We start from the raw sequence: 17,696 nt of genomic DNA, 5'->3' as shown, positions 1-17,696 counted from the left end.
CAACTTAAGTAGCCAACATCAGACAGAACAGTGTGGCTTCTCTGTCAGAACTGCTCTTCCTCCACATATAATTGTTTAAAGGGGCCATACACATTTCCCCCTTTCTTTTTCTTCTGAAGACACCAAAGGGTCTCTCACACCAAAGACATGTGTCTTATCCATTGCGCCATCACCACCCCGATTTTTATTGCCAATACAATGAAAGTCAATTGAAATAAAAGTCAGTTGTCTCTAACCCTATTGGATTTAATTGTAAAAAGAGTTTCAACTCTCTTTGGAATTTCATCTTCTGTATTTGTTGAAAGAAAGTCTTCGGTTGAGAATGATATCTCCTCTAATAATAATGTTTATGAATTGACATGGTCTATGGTGTATAGAATACCTGAATCTGAGTCATCAGGACTGACGGAGCCGAGCAGGTCTTTCTCCCTCTCATAGTCGCTCTTGCACAGCAGCTGTCCGTCCTTCAGGACAAACTCATCCCCTTTCCGTAGCTGTCGGTCACACACACAGCAGCAGAAGCAGTTGAGGTGGTACACGCACTCCAGCGCCCGCATCACAAACTCTGTGGGGGCGATCTTCTCCAGACACCCGTTGCATTTGGTCGCAAATAACCTGAGAAGGTGACAAAGAGAAAGAGAAAAAATTACAAACGGTCAAAAAATAAATAAATACAAGGTCAATCTTTGTTCTGAATGTGTCGATCAAACCTTTGGGGTCGGAAAGATTTCCAAAATGCTTTTGGAAGAAGTATCTTATCCTAATCAAAGCTGCATTTGATTAAAAAATACAGTAAAAACAGAAATATTGTGAAATATTTTGTACTGCTTCAAATAACTGTTTGCTATTTAAAAATTATTAAATGTAACCAATTCTTGTGGTGACAAAGCTGAATTTTGAGTTATTACTCCAGTATTTAGTGTCACACTGTCAGATATCATGCTCATATGCTGATTCTGTGAAAAAATATGTCCTATTATTATGATCAATTTTGATAACAAATATTTTTGTAGAAAGTAGGATACATTTATCCCCCCCACCACCCCCCTAAATTCTTTGATAACAGCATTTATTTGAATTTAAATTATTGATAAATTACAATAATGTTTCATCTGTTAACACTAATCTTCAGCATTTACTAATACATCTATCTGTTAACATTAGTTAATGCACTGTGATCTAACATGAACATAAACATTTTATAAACTAACATTAACAAAGATTAATATATGGTGTAGGAATAATATTGTTCATAATTAGGTAATGTATTAACTATAATGTTAATAAAATTACCTTATTGTAAAGTGAGAAAATAGAGCAAACATAGAGCTTCATAAATGTCTCAAGTGTCAATTTTGATCTATTTAGTTATACTTTGTGTCATTGTTACAATGTAATTATATATCGTAATGAGTAATATTAATTAACAACATGTACTTACAGTACAATAGGGTTAGGGTAGGATTAGGATTTGGTTGTGGGCTAGTTGTATGTAATAATGCATAATCTACAGTTATTGCAATGGTACACTCTAAAACATGTTGGGTTGTTTTAACCCAACTTTTGGGTAAAATATGGACGAACCCAGCCATTGGGTTACATTTTGTAATTATATTTTTAACCAAATGTTTGAGTTTGTCCATATTTGACCCAAAGTTGCATTTTTAGACATGTAACAACAAGGACACTGTCAACTAAAGTGTTACCAAATGTTTTTTTTCTTTCTTTCTTTTAAATCTAACTGACAACAATTGGGAGTAAAACCTGTACATGTACACTAAAAAATGGGTCAAATATGGACAAACCCAAATGTTGGGTTAAAAAATGTCATTACAATTTTAACCCAACTTCAACTGTAATTTTTTTTATAACATTTTTAACCCAACATTTGGGTTTGTCCATATTTTACCCAAATTTGGTTTGAAACAAGTGTAGCAAACAAACAAATATATATATATATATATATATATATATAGATTTTTATAAAAAAAATTTATAAAAAAAAAAAAATAACCACATACAGGTTAGAAACATGACATGATGCGAGTAAATAATGACTTTTAACATACGAGTAAAGAGTCAGAAGGCATCACAGCACAGTGAATGTCTTTACATATGCTTGTCCATCAAAGTTTGGTGATTAAGGGGGCAGGGGGCATGAGGCTGAGCCCCTGAGCGATCTGCTTTGACACTGGCTCATCTGTTAATGCATCCAGCATAACCCCTCAACGCTTCAGCAGAACCCAATGGGAGGAAATACGGGATCACCTCTCGACCCAACGCACCAGCAAACCTCAATCAGCGGCGTGGGCCCTCAGCTCCACTGGCTTTACCCCACTCACTGCAGTGATTAGACAGGCTCCACCGCCACTCACACAATGATACTGAAACGGGAAGTTATTTCTTAGAGAAGATGGCTTAAAAAGTGTTTGCGTTTTATTCCTCGAGATATCGTCTAGTAATCAAACAACAACCCTATATATCTGAGTTAAAAATAAAAATACAATGATAAAATTGTATAGCAAACTTACACTATACCGTTGTGAACCTGCATCTTCATCTCCTGTCAGATATACTCTAAAATCATACGCCGTGCCACAATACATGTCTGTTTACATAACAGACCGCGGCCACCCCCGCAGCCTTCATTTCCTCCAAAGGGTGTCGATAAAATCATTTTGCTTTCATTACAGGCAGAGATATTGCCATCTCGCTCTCATCTTCTGAGGTTCAGCGGGAGCCCACCTCTACAGGAAGCGGGTGTGTGTGTGACAGTGTCCAGCCCATAAAAGCTGATTTATTAGCCTCGGTTCTTTTGTTTGATCTGGTTGGTAGGACAGCTGCCCCGGCGCTTGTGCGTATCTCTGCGTTTCATCTGTGGCATTGTTCATCAGGGAGGGAGAGACAGGGAGAATGCTGCCCATCATCATATTCTGTTGATGGTGGACAGGGTTGGTTGACAGTGATGAATATGTGTTAATATGAGTTCAGATGAATATGTGTAAATATGGTGGGTTTTGTGATGGTAATTTCATTGTGAGATGGTGATGGGGGACTGATAATGACAGCCCGCTGGACACACGACCAGCTGCATCGCTGTTTGTTGGAGTTTGTATAGATGGGTACTTTTTTTGTCACGACTGTTGTTGTGCACGTCAGAGATTCTATGGGCGTCCTTTGAGCTGTCACGAGAATAAACCGACGTGGCATAGAGTGGAAATGCCTTGTCATTTATGGAGCTGCATCATTATTAATGCTGGAAAAATAACTGGCAAATGCTCATTGGAGGTTTTCTGTAGGTACTTTTGATTATTTCAGTTTCTGTTGAACTTGTATTTTGGAGATATGTGGATTTTCAAATTGGTGTCCACTAGATTTGAATGAAAACATAAAACAAAAAAAATTCATCCCACTTACTGTAAATCCCACATATATTTACAGTACATGGCAGATTAGTAACTATTTTCCAGATTTTGGAAATTACATTACAATATAAATGTGTATAATTCTCCCCCACCATAATGCCAACATCCGACTTTTTAGGGTACCCTTAAACGTCGGTTAGATGACGTTATCGGATCCTAACCCTATACCCCAGACCAGACCTAAACCTAACCCTAAACCTACCCCGTCACCTAACCGACGTTAAAGGTAAAGCGTCAGTTGTATGACGGCCCGGGATCGTCATGTAACCGACGTTTAAGGGTACCCTAAAAAGGCGGATGTTGACGTATGGTCAAAAGACGTCCAGGACGTCAGTTATATGACTTCTTGGGATGAGACTGTGTTAGGGGTTTTTGGCATCAAGTTTAACAACCTCTGTTTTTTTTGGAGTATAACAATACGGAGCAGGCTGTACATAAGCTTATAATCTTTTATTTATTGTTGGACAATAAGAAGATTATACGATTTTGATTTGCCAGTGGAAAACTATTAATCCTAACTAAACTGTTGGCACGTCGACAATTCTCTTTTGCTCATGGGATATTCGTCTACCTGGCTCCGTTTCTCCAAATTGAGTGAAGGAAGCAAATGAATATTTCTAAGGAATACACCTTCATCATTGTGTGTTTAAACACAGCCTGATCTGTTGTGGTTACTCCCTGTTGTTCAAGCAATTACGTCTATACAGATTTAATTAATCACATGAAAATATATATATTTTGTTCCCCACAACAAATCAAGTATTGAGCAAGTATCAAAGATGGAGTTAGCATGGTTGTCATTTTTGGCATGAAGATCACAGCACTGTGATTTGATCTTCTGAAACATCTGTAAAGACCATTTAAAAACGACGAGTGGGTAACAATAACAAGATGATTTTGCATATTCCATCATATTTATGGAATCTCTGCTATCTAAACACATCCAAACACACACAACTTTCATATTAACCGATGGCTGACACAGTATTTTGACTGGATTAACCAGTTACATGCCAGATCTGTCAAAAAAGTCAAACAAAATAATGGATCTGTCATGACTCAGTCCCAATCAAATGTTTATTCAACGATGTGAATCCGCGTCAAAGATTCCAGGGCGATAAAGGCCGGAAAGCACAGGAAATGAACCCTATTGAGCAGTGGTGACACTTTCTAGTTTCGCCCGCTCACCTCGACGCCGCCCCACTCTCAGAATCCTTCTCATCCAAATGAAAACATTCCCTTTCATCCGCCTCTTTTCTTCTCACCTCCTTTTCCCCAACCCGTCCTAATCTTGTAAGCCATTATTTTTCTATTTCCCCTCTCTGTCACTTTGCATTATTTTTGCTGCTGTAATTCCCATTTGTTCCTTCTGGAATCTTCCTGTCCTGGCTTTGTCCCGGCATCTAATCCGGACTTTTTGGCTGTCGTCAGCCCCCCTGACCCGTTCCCCATTCTCAGCGGGACCTCTGATGGAATAGCCACGCATGACGCCCCTGCTATAGCAACCACACCTCCGCAGGAAGGCGACGGCTAACTTTTCGGATGGGCAGAGAAAGCCTTTCACAAGCTGGCAGCAGAAGTAAATCCTTCTTGGAGGAACAAGGGGAATTAGCAGGGAGCAGTGGAGTAGGGATTTAACCCTACCCCTTTTTTTTCCTTTTGAAAGGCACAGTCACTTCAACTCCCACTGATCGCCACAATCAAACAGGGCAGAGGAGGGGGTAAAAGAAAAAGAGAGAGAGGGGGTGAAAGAGAGCAGCCCAGTGAATGACACAAGCACTGGATTGTGGAGGAGCCCCTAATCCCACTTTAATACCTTTCCAAGTTCAGCGCCGAAAGAATGCGCTTTAAAACAACACCGCAGTGTGAGCAGGCGAAGGCCAACCAGGTTGGGGGGGTTGCTTTCAATCCCCCGTAACATTACCTGATTAGCCTGGGCGAGCAACGGAGTATGGCTGCGGAGGGCAACACCAGACAGGAAAGATAGGACGGACATACTAGGATGCTACGCGTCCTCTGGAGGGGATTTCTATCCTGTGGTCTGAGATGAAAGCACAAGAGAGCCTAGAATACAACAGTTGACAAACATCTGGGGCTTTTTAAACGATCTGCCTCTACAAACTCAATAAGGAAAAGTACTACCATCGGACACAAAACACAAGATTGTGTTTGTCTGTAGGGGTACAGATCTCACCTTTCCTACTCTTGGTCTTGGTCTTGTAAGAGTCAATTACATGATGTATTAGCGGCACTATTGCTCAGTTCCAAAATTGACTCAGCTGCTTATTAATACTGTTAAGATGCCTTCTAAAACACCTCAATTATAATAATTTTGTATAGCACCTTCTAACAAATCAATTTGAAATCAATCGGGAGTCGAGTCACCAATACAGAGCGCAAGTTGCCAATCAGTTTTCATTCTATAGGAAGGCATGCTAGCCAATTGACAGCAAGACGGCTGACTAGGTTGATAAACAGAGCGTGTGAAAGAGTGTATGACGAATCATAAAGGTGAAATTACAGTGCCAAGACTACGTCTATTAAGTTATTCATTCAAATTACAACGAAAAAAGACTTTAAAGAGGATTGGGGAGGGGGAGACTTTAAAGTCCTTTAGACACCCAATTTGTTTGTCTTGAGGATGTCCGCTCCCCACCAAACACCTGAGCGCACAGATTAGCAGATAAGACCCTCACATTTGGATCAACAGGCACAATTCATGCAGCGCGGTGCCAATATTGATACAGACCCTCCCAGACCAAGACCCCACAAGTCAAATCAGAGATAATCCACACAGATGACTTTGGGAAAGATCATTATGTGCTTCCAGACTCTCATAGTTCAGTGTAGTCGCCGGTTGATCATGGATTAAGACTGCGTGTTCAGCCAGAAGAAATGTCCACCATTAGAGTCTCAGGGCAACAGGTGCTCCATCACCAGAAATCACAATGAAGTAAACAGAATTTATATAAAAAAAATCAAACCAAAATGTATCCATACACCTTCAACATTCCTCACATTATCACAGTTTATTCGCTATAGTTTAGAAAATGGTAATAAAATATGACAAGAACTCAAGAGTTCCCAAATCAGTTGAAATTTCACTGATTTTGGCCATCTTTCTGTTAGACTGTCACATGAATGAATTGGTTGAATAGCTGTCAGTTGTCAGCTGTTTCATTTAAGTACACAATTAAATAATACCAATTTAGGCCAACCAATTACCAAGCAATGCTTAATTTTGTTCAGACTGTGGTGTAAAAAGGTCACATTAGCAATTAAAGAGAAAACACTTAAAACATGGTCAGGTCAAAGTGTCTGTATAAAAATAAAAAATAAAGTCTTGCGTTACAGTAAGTGCCGACCTCGTTCCCTCGTTAAAGGCAAAGGACCTCCAAAATACTGCATACTGATCACATTCCCTGTTTTCTGGCATGATATTTTCCCTGTAGGCTTTCTCGTCTCGCACGGACAGAGCGTTTGACAGCTCATCAGAGGAAGACATTTCTGTCAGATAAAAACAAAAACGAAACAGGCCCAGAGTCTAGGCCCTCATCTTCCAATTCCTCACAGAGCGGTTGCCGTCGGAGTACGCATATTCTCTTTGAACAGCTTATGAGCAACTTAAAGTGTGACAACATCTTAAAGCTTTCACCACATGTTGCCAATGATTTCCCAACCACTAAAGACCTTTCCCTCAATGCCTCTAACTCGCTGATAAGGATCACATACCCAGAGGAGATTAAAGATGAGTCTAGAGAAGGGAGAGAGGTGTGGGGGAGTGTGCGGCTCGATAATCGTCGTACATTTAGCAACACATGCTCTCATCCCCACCTATCCTCTTGTCTGTTCTAAACACGCAGGGAATGAGAAAAAGAAGCCTGTAACGATTTCGGAAAGGATTCTTATGTCACCACATTTCCATCAAAGGCTCCGTCTAACAGCTGTAAACAATCACTTTGAAGACAGTGAGTCCCCCCAGGCTTCTTCAACCGAGCCCCCCAAGCCTGCGATGTGTTCTGGTCGTGTCAATCATGAAGACACAATCGCTGAGGTGTTGGAGAAGGGGGCCGGTTGAAGGAGGCTTGTCAGACTCTGCGTCAGGGAGCTACCTGGTTACAGGCTATATGGCTTTCATGAGCTTTTTTATTTTTATTTTTATGTGACTGGCTATTTTGTCTCCTGGATACCAAAATAGAAAGAGAGAGACAAAGAAAAAGAGTAAAATAGAGCAATGGGCTTTATGCACAGCTGCACTACTTCCTGAACTTAAACCAGCTCCTTGTTTCCTGTCTGCCATTATTGGCCAAATTGATTAATTCAGGTGTGCCTGACCTCAGTAGTCACGGCAACAATAATCAGACACACCTGAATTAATCAATAAATTAAACCAATAAATGGCAGACATGAAACAAGGAGCTGGCTTAAGTTCAGGCCCATTTAGGGCAGCTTAACAGTTACAGATTCAATCTGAAAGAGGTGTGAAGTGGTAAAATCATTTTTGAAAGCTAACAAATCATTTGGGAAAGATTATTCTCATACTGTTTATATCTCATACTGATTATTCTCATCGAAAATTCAAGAATTATAAATAGATGAAGCAATGTTGTGTAACATTTTATATATATATATATATATATATATATATATATAAAAATCAACAGATGCATTCTAGGAAATGTAGTGTTTCATCCAAAATTGAAATATGATCAAATGTATACACTACAAAGATCTATAGATGGCCTTTCAGACATCCGTCCATCCATTTACCTAGACAATCCATCCATCCATCCATCCATCCATCCATCCATCCATCCATCCATCCATCCATCCATCCATCCATCCATCCATCCATCCATCCATCCATCCATCCATCCATCCATCCATCCATCCATCTATCTATCTATCTATCTATCTATCATCTGGATATATTGCACATAAAACACATTTATATTACTTAAAGCAGCTGTCTGCAGTTTTTCCTCTTTCGTCGCCATCTCTGTTCGAAATCGGCAATTGCAGTCATTCGCGGAATTATCAATTATCTTGAGTTGTGCATCGACACGGCACAGCATGGATGAACACAATGTTTGAGGAACATGTGCGGCTGTCAGTCGGTGTGGATACTGGCATTCAGAATCACAGATTATTCTTTTTGGAAGTATGCCAAACATAATCATTTTCACCGGGAAATGTCATCTGAACTATTAAGAAACATCCACTTTTGTTCTGGTTCTGACATTGCAGTAAATCGCACTGATTAAATCTAACAATCGCTTATCATATCACGCAAAACCGTGCAAATTATACTTTGTTCTCAAATTGTTAATGTTAACAACATGTGTGACTATATGTAATGTCCTTCCGATATGTACTGTATCCTTGTTTTCGCATGAGCCGGTTGCAGCCTCTTTTTTTCTGTAGCCACTCCGAAGTCCAAACGAAGTCTTTTGCATTTTACAACAGGTGAATCTGTTGTCACTGGTGATGGTCGTTTGAACCTTTCTGGATCCGCCATCAAATAGATAACTTTAATTATATTTAGTGTTGTGAGAAAAGGCTATAAATCACCAGCATCCTCACACTCAATATGGACTAGCCGAGACTCCTTCTTAATGTGTACAGATGTGACGTAATGACGCAAAGACATGCTCGAATCTCCCACGGAAATCCACCAGTACTACTGGAATTAAAAACATTATTACAAGCTTACCGTTTTGAATCGAGCTAAGGCAAGCAGATAGTTTTGAACACTGGTTGTGTATTTTCTCAAATATATATTTTGGATCATTTTTAACCCCCAAATAAGCTATGAACTGCAGCTTAAGTAGATAGGAGCACAAAAAATGCAGCATGTGAAACTGAGTACAACTCCTAGCCAAAACCATGACTTGGTTGTGAACGACCAACATAGATAAAGTTTCTACTGGTTTAGAGTGCCATAAAATCATTGCTCTTTAATATTCTTTAAGAATAACTGCAACACTTTTACCAATTCGGGGGGAGAGATTAAATGCAATTGATCATAATTCAAGTCCTTAAACTTTAAACACAGACTAAAAAATGCTGTTTCATTAGACAAATACCATAATCATTAAAGTAAAACTTCTCTTTAATAATCCATGAGGAAATGGGCTTCTATTACTGCTTAGTATCAGCGTTTCTTTTCGGCATGGAGAGATTACAGTGTGAACTAATGAAGGCAAATAAAGAGTGTCTTCTCGATATTCCCCTGGGCAAGCTCAAGTCAACGCTAAGAGCTGCTTAATCACCTCCCTCTCTATACTAAATTAGCATAGTAATGGGCTTTAAATTGAGGCTCTTTGTTTTTTAATTAAACTCCCAGCAGGTAAAAGTAAAACACATTAGACAAGAATGTGCACCTTCATTACTGGCCCAGAGGTGTTTTCTTCCATCAAACAATCTTTGGACTCTCTCTCTCTCTCTCTCTCAAAGAACACTGTGGGAAGATCTCAGAAGACACGTTTCATCTCTCATTTTGTCCCCTGAATGTTTAAAATATCTATCAAATTAGAAGAAAACCGTTTTTTGAAGCTTGTGGGGTGTTGATGATATGCCTTGTGGCTAACAAATGGCTCGTAAGCCGCTGTATGAGTCACCGTATCGGCAAAGAACGTTCTGTGATCATCTACCTCGTCGTGATGGATAAGCGGATTTGTCTAGACAGGTTCTTCTTTGGTCTATGACACCATTGTCTTATGCATCTAAGAATTCTGGGAGGTTTTTAGCGCAGGTAGGTGGCTGGCTGGCTGGCTGCAGGGATTGTTATTCATATTTGTTTTGCAACAGCTGATTTATTACTCCTCTGAATTCAACACCTGAACTGCTATATGTGGTGCAAAGGAGCTCATGAATTCCCACAGTCACCGCAATCAATGTGAAACTGATACATTTCGATGACGCTTTGTGCATGCCAAAATCAGCTATCAGCATTATCATCAAACTTTACACTGCACTGTAAAAAAAAAAAAAAAAAAAAAACATTTTCAAGATTTGTTATCACAACTTTTTTTTTTATTTTGTCAAATCAACTTAAATAATTTATTTAGTTCAGATAACTTATTATTTTGAGTTTCTGATGATTAAATCAATCTCTTTCATTGTATTAGCTCACTTTTTCCAGTTCAATCAATTAAGATCTTAAAATTTTTAGGCAACCAGGTTACTTACTTTTTTAAGTTAAACCAACAATATTTTTTTAGAGTGTGGAGACTCTCATTATATAACGTATTTCATGACCAATCTGTGTTTTTGAGTGTGCTTTAGATCTAAAAACCCATGTGATGTTTGAGGACTTCAATGAAATTAGTGCCTCTGAATTCTGTCCAATTATTTTGGAAAGTGGGTATGTGACATGTTAAATTTTCTCTTTCGGTTCACAGAAACACATGTTTCGTGCGGCTCGTGTTATACATCTGACAGGATAATATTCCACGCTTGGCTGAAACTCCTTTATTGATCTGACAAACTGAGCGGTATCACACAACACGAGGGGATTTATTCAAATACACGCCGCATTTTCTACCTGGTTGAGCGGTTAAATTATTCTCAGGCGCGATCATCAAAAATGTCCATGAGTAATGTTATGCTTTCTGCTCCGATGAACTGAAAGACGAAGAAACTTGAGGGGTCACCCGCAAAGGTGGGAGGCACAGCTGAGGGAGAGTATTGGTCTAAACATGTCTACACGTTTACCTCAATGCCTCTCAGCCAAACACGGGGCCAAGTGCAACATTCACCGACTGAGTTAACACAACTCAAGCTGTCTTAACATTTTTGTCAGAAAATTGGTGCAGAAAAGTCCATCTATAAATCCCTGTAGACACAGTAGCTCTGTTTCTAGACCCAGAGAGCTACCTTGTTGCCTATATAGGCAGCTGCCTTCTAAGGTGGCATCGAACACATAACGGACCATCACAAATAACTGATTTATTAAAGTTTTTCCTCAAAGCTGGTCACAAATATCTTATCTGTACAAAGAATCTGACCACCAAGCGCAACTTGCTTTTTGTTTTAGCTCAACTTTCACAAAATGGAACACAGAGGATTGTTGCAATGATGTATGCTCTATCAGGAATTCAGATCAAGGTATATCAATGTCAGAAGACAGGAAGTGAAGCTAACATTGGATTTGGAGATGCCTTAATGCATTACTACCTTGCTTTCGTCCTCCGAAGGCAGCATTTTTCAGCTTTTGGATGCAGCCAATGGTGCCTAGGCAGCATAAAGGTTTCAAGAGGCACACTATTCAAAGCCATTAGAAATCTGACCACATAGTTTTGTATTTGCATAATAATATATATCGTTCAAAAAAATGTTTGTCTCTATGCTCACCAAATCTGAAATTATTTGATAAAAAAAACAGTAAAACTGTAATATTGTGAAATGTTATTACAATTGAAAAGAACTGCTTTCAATTATAATATGCTTTTAAATGTAATTTATTCCTGTGATGACAAAGCTGAGTTTTCAGCATCATTACTCCAGTCTTCAGTGTCACATGATCCTTCAGAGATCATTATATGTAATATGCTGATTTGGTGCTTAGAAAATATTTATTATTATTATCAATATTATCAACTAAAAACTGTTTAACTGCTTAACATTCATTGAAAGTTCAAAAGAACAGTATTTTGAAATGAATGTCTTTACTGTCACTTTTAATATGGAAGATTGTTTCCACCATGGAATTTACAATTCTGACTTTTTTGATATTGCAAGCTTATATATCAAAATTTGGGCTTTTAAATTGCAGTTCCAATTTTATTTCTCAACTCTGAGAAAAAGGTCAGAATTATAATAATAATTTATAAATGTTTTTAAATGATAATTATAAACAAGTTGTAAACTTTAAAATAACTGAATTGTGAGATATAATATCCGAATTGTGAGATATAAACTTGCAATTGAGGGGGAAAAGTAGGAATTGTGAGACAAACAGTCGCAATTACCCTTTTAACCTATTTATTTCATGGCAGAAACAAGCTTCTAAAACAGTTCATGTGTTCTTGCTAAATAAAGTATTCACTGAAAAAAAATCAGAGAGAAGGATGAGTGTGGAAAGATGGCCACACTGATATGAAAAGGATATGTGAGCGTTGGAGGTTGAGTACACAGCTAAGTCTGGTCATCAGGCAGACAGGTACACAGTGTGTGTTTGGACAGCTGTAGATCTCAAGTGAGCATGCTCAATGCAGAACCACATCTCATGTGTACAAACAGACAGTGCTTCTTCTCACAAAACATGAAAGAAAAGAAGGATTGAGTGGGCGCGAGCACGAGGAAACTTATGCAAGTACTGACCAATCTGAGGCAGATTTACAATAAGTCAAAGAGTCAAAAGAGTTTTGAGACTTTATATTAGATGATCAAACAGCATTCAGCTTTCTAAAAAGTAAAGAAAGATTAAATAAGCCTAAGGTTGTTAACCGGCCTATTTTGATGGTTTTAAAGGGACACACCTAGTTAATGGTCTTAAAGGGATAGTTCACCCAAAAACGAAAATTAGCCCAAGATTTATTCACCCTCAAGTCATAGGTATTTTGTCATCTACATCTTTTAGATGAATACAATCGGAGTTCCTGGCTCAGAAAAAAAGTCCTGGCTCTTCTAGGTTTTATAATGGCAGTGAATGTCCGTGTCTGTTTTGAAGTCCATAAAAGTGCATCTATCCATGATAAAAGTGCTCCACATGGCTCCGGGGAATTAATAAAGGCCTTCTGGAAAGAAGGGATAAGTTTGTGTAAGAAAATATCCATATTTAAACTGTATAAAGTAAATTAACTAGCTTCCGGCCAAACGAACATCTAAAGTCTAACAAAAGTCTACAGCGCAACTAATGCAAGTAATGCAACGTACTGATGATATTTACGCGACACCTTGACATACTACGCTACTTCAGACGTCACAAGTTGCGTAAGTTGAGCTTTAGGCGTAAGTAGACTGCATATGGCCATTTGGCCAGAAGCTAGAATTTTACTTTGTAACGTGATAAATATGACAACACTATCTCACGGCCAATTCGTACGAATTCGACGCATGATTAAAAAGTGTCTAATTCGTACGACCTCACTCGTACTAATTCGTACAATTCGTCTAAACCCACGTGATGGTTAGGTTTAGGGGCGGGGTAAGGGGTAGGTCATTCGTACGAATTCATACGAATTGGCCAATCGTAAAATATGTACGATTTAGCAAAATCGTATTAATTCGCACGAGTGAGGTCGTATGAATTGTTACGAATTAGCCACTTTTTAATCATTCGTCGAATTCGTACGACTTGGTCGTGAGATCGGGTTGAATATGAATATTGTTCTTACACAAACTCATTGTTTTGTTTAAGAAAGCCTTTATTAATGCCCCCCTGGAGCAGTGGGGATCACTTTTATGATGGATAGATGCCCTTTTATGAATTTCAAAACAGAAACAGCCATTCACATGCCGTTATAAAGCTTGGAAGAGCCAGGACATATCTCTAATTGTATTTGTCTGCAGAAGAATGCCATACCTAGGATGACTTGAGGGTGGGTAAATCATGGGCTAATTTTCATTTTTGGGTGATCTATCCCTTTAAATAGTATAAGCTGGTCTCCTATTGTTTAGCTAATTTAAATGTTTGGATTCTCAGCCTGCACATCTAAAAATGTGCTCCTGTAAAAACCATCAATACAGACCAGCCTAATGAGCTTGACTAGGCTTGGAGACCATCCTAAAGAACTTATGACCAGCTTTTAAGAGGTTTCTTTCAGCATGGAAAAGAAGAGATTCATAGATATAAAGATCAGTGAATTTCCCCCCTTTTAGCATCTCCCAAACCCTTTGTCATTGTGCTACAGCGTGTTCCCTTGTAAAGGAGGCAGAAGGGCGTGAGTTACGGGCAGAGCTCTGCAGACTGCTCTGCTTCTCATCACAGTGTTCTGCTCTGTAACTCTAGCCTGCAGTAATGCTCATCTCCTCTCTGGCCCCGTTGGAGACCTGACATCTTTACAGCACATGCACTGCAAATGAGAGAGCATCTGAAAGAGAGAGAAAGGGGGGAAGCGAGGACTCTTGATTCAACTCTATATTTGAAAAAGTATACGGGTAAAAAAAAAAAAGCACTCAATGAGGGGAAAAATGGAAGGAACAAAAGAAAAATGACAGAGGAAAGAGATTTTGTGAAGCAAACAGACAAAGGACTCCCTGTAAAGTTTTCTGTACCTATTTAATAGTACTAATAACTCAGTGGTTCACCCTTCCAAGCCACTTTAAATGAGGTCTAACAGGCCTTCTTGCTGTGCAGGCCACTGCAGACAATCTGCTTATAGTGGGACTAATAACTCTCAGATGGCATAACGTATGCTATGAGCCATAACTTCCTATAGATAGCCTATAATGAAAGGAATATCGGTCAGACCAAATCCTCGGCATTAGCGCCAGTCCCTGGTGGATGTCTTTAGAAGAGGAGCAAGGACAATGATTGAGCAGCATATAATTATGACACAGACTGGACATATGATGAAATATAATTAAAATAGTTTATTTAATATTATATAATCAAAAGTCAAATGAATATATATATATATATATATATATATATATATATATATTCTTAAATATAGACATGCACGTGTGTGAATTCTTATATACAAAATAGTTATATACAGTACACACATATATTATGTAAACACAAACGTTTATTTTGGATGTGATCATAATATAATATATAGGGCTGGGTAACGAGTTGGGTAACGAGTTAACATTATTATTTTTAAAAACTTTAAAAATAATAATGTTTACAAATTTTATAAATGTTAAAAAGGATATATATCCTTTTTAACATTTATAAAATTTGTAAACATTTTTATTTTTAAAGTTTTTGAAAGAAGTCTTATGCTCACCAAGCCTGTATTTATTTGATCCAAAATACAGAAAAATCAGTAATACTGTGAAATAGTATTACAATTTTAAATAATGGTTTTCAATTGTAACATTAAAATATAATTTATTTCTGTAACAAAAATCAGTATTTTCATCAGCCATTACTCCTGTCTGCTACATGATCCTTCAAAAATCCTATTAATACTTTTATTCAGCAAGGATGCGTTAAATTGATAAAAAGTGATCATTGTGACTATATACTGTATACATATGTTTTTTCTCAATTTGATTTTATATATGCACTTTAAAAAATATTGTTGGTTTAACTTAAAAAAGTAAGTAACCTGGTTGCCTTAAAATTTAAGTTCATTGAACTGGAAAAAGTGAGTTAATACAATGGAGGAGATTAATTTAATCATCAGAAACTCAAAATAAGAGGTTATCTCAACTAAATAAATTATTTAAGTTGATTTGACAAAAAAATGTTGTGATAACAAATCTTGAAAATATATTTTTACAGTGTGTCCATCTAATATTATTTACTACTAACTACATTAAATTTAATTAAATATATCAATAATATATAAATAAATATATTATACATTTAAATACATCCAACATCTAACAAAAATGCATTCTGGCATTCATATGCTTTAAAAAAAGTATCATGAGGTATATCCACTTAATATCATCGATGGTATGGTGCACAGATCTGAAATCCTGATCTAGCATACTGTTCCCATCCGTTCCAGAGACGCACTTGAGAAGGAAAACAAAGAGCGGAATTCTTCAGCGCTGAAGTGGTTAAAAAGCAACATTTGGAGTAGAGGGCTTCATAATTACTATTGACCCTGGAGGGCCTTCTTCTGAGAAATAAAACAAACAGTAATATAAGGTGTTCTGAAGCGAGGGCTCTGCAAATATGCAAAGGCAGGATTCGGTGGAGAACGTCACGCGTTGGCTCCTTTTCAGGGCAGCCTAATCTGTGGGCCTACACAATATTAAGATGGCTTTGGAGCCACTTGTGACCCAGCTGTTCACTAATGAAAAATTCCTTAGCTCCATACAGAGGCTGGAGAAGCTTGTCTGCTAACTCACCCCAACCCCCTACTCTTCCATGGACAACCATGCCCTGTCCATCTTGAGGAGTTTACCCGGAATGAATAAATAGTGGATTACCAAAAGCAGAGTCTGGAAAGATGCTTGTGCGCGTATGTGTGTCCTCCCCTCCCTTCTCTCAGACCCCCTAACTCCCAGAAAAGTGAAAAAGAAGGAGTGTTTACCTTGGTTTTAATTAGCAGGAATGACCCTGTCGTTATTTGGATGCGAGCACGCTGAGGTGGGGGGTCTGTTTACGTGACAGAGACTTAGTTTAAGCTGGAAATCAAGAGAATGCGTGGTGACAAGGGCTTAGTCGACGTGGAGATGAACCCGGACCTCGTTTGTTTGCACTGTCACTTATTTCTTTATTCCTTTAGATTACTTCTCCTGTTTCAAATGGGGGAACTTCTCCACACCCACTAAGTCAACTGTGACTGTGAAAAAGAATATCACTGTTTATTTCTTTATTATGCCCACTTTTTAATTAAAAACACTTTCAGTTTTGGTCATGCTGATGGAATACAGTATTATCCACTGTTTTAATAAAGACATAGTTCACCGAAAAACAAAACAGAAAACGTTCTCTTCGTGTTCCCACCTTCATTTGAAACCTGTATGACAGTCATTAATAAAAAAAGATATTTCAAGAAAGTCAAAGGTTGTTGTTTTTCGACCATCATTGTATGGACAAAAACTATTTATTTCTTAAAATGTACAGAACGAAGAAAGCCAAACAGTGACGGTAAGTACATTATTTTTGGGTGAAACGCAGAAATCAAGCTTCACACGGTTTCTTCTGTGATTTAGGATTGCGCTTATCCAATGTGACAAGAACAAATCATTGATAGGCTTATCTTCAGTTTTGTCTTTTACAACTGACATTCAATAAGAATAATTCAATCTTAATGTAACTGTAATAATACATGTGCTTTTACAATAGGACTGTAAGGAATAAGAATAAAAAGAGAAAGAATATGTGACCGTAAAAGTCAATTCAGTCCCTCTTCCCCATTCTTCAACTCTATAATGACACTTAGCGAGGTGTATTTCAGCGGACTTGACAAGAGCATTCCAAACTTGTGTACCCCCTTCCCTGGCTGTCTTGTCACTGTCTGGCTGAGATGTGGCGAATGCACATTTAATAGACCTGTTTAAAGTCGGTAGCTAGCTGTGAAACGGCAGGCTCTGCAGAGTTATAAAGTCAACAGCTGCTCTCTTGACCCCATGAAAAGCTTCTGAAGAGGCCCATGTCAGTTCACGGGGCAGTGGAAGAGATAGGAGCTGTGGAGG

General features: G+C 38.2%; 1 protein-coding gene across 2 annotated transcripts in view; it reads right to left on the bottom strand.

The window, feature by feature from the left end:
* The window catches only part of lmx1bb (LIM homeobox transcription factor 1, beta b), a 75,199-nt gene that overhangs the window by 11,580 nt on the left and 45,923 nt on the right, over positions 1–17,696 (bottom strand). For both annotated transcript variants that reach the window (XM_039681073.2, XM_039681062.2), the window contains exon 4: positions 383–615. In XM_039681073.2, coding sequence (XP_039537007.1) covers positions 383–615 — 233 coding nt within the window. The remainder of the gene's footprint in view (positions 1–382; positions 616–17,696) is intronic.

The sequence above is a fragment of the Pimephales promelas genome, chromosome 14 (genome assembly GCF_988280905.1).
Source record: "Pimephales promelas chromosome 14, fPimPro1.hap1.1, whole genome shotgun sequence".
Taxonomy (NCBI): Eukaryota; Metazoa; Chordata; class Actinopteri; order Cypriniformes; family Leuciscidae; genus Pimephales; species Pimephales promelas.
The sequence above is the reverse complement of the archived record's forward strand: the minus strand, read 5'-3'. Positions and strand labels throughout refer to the sequence as shown.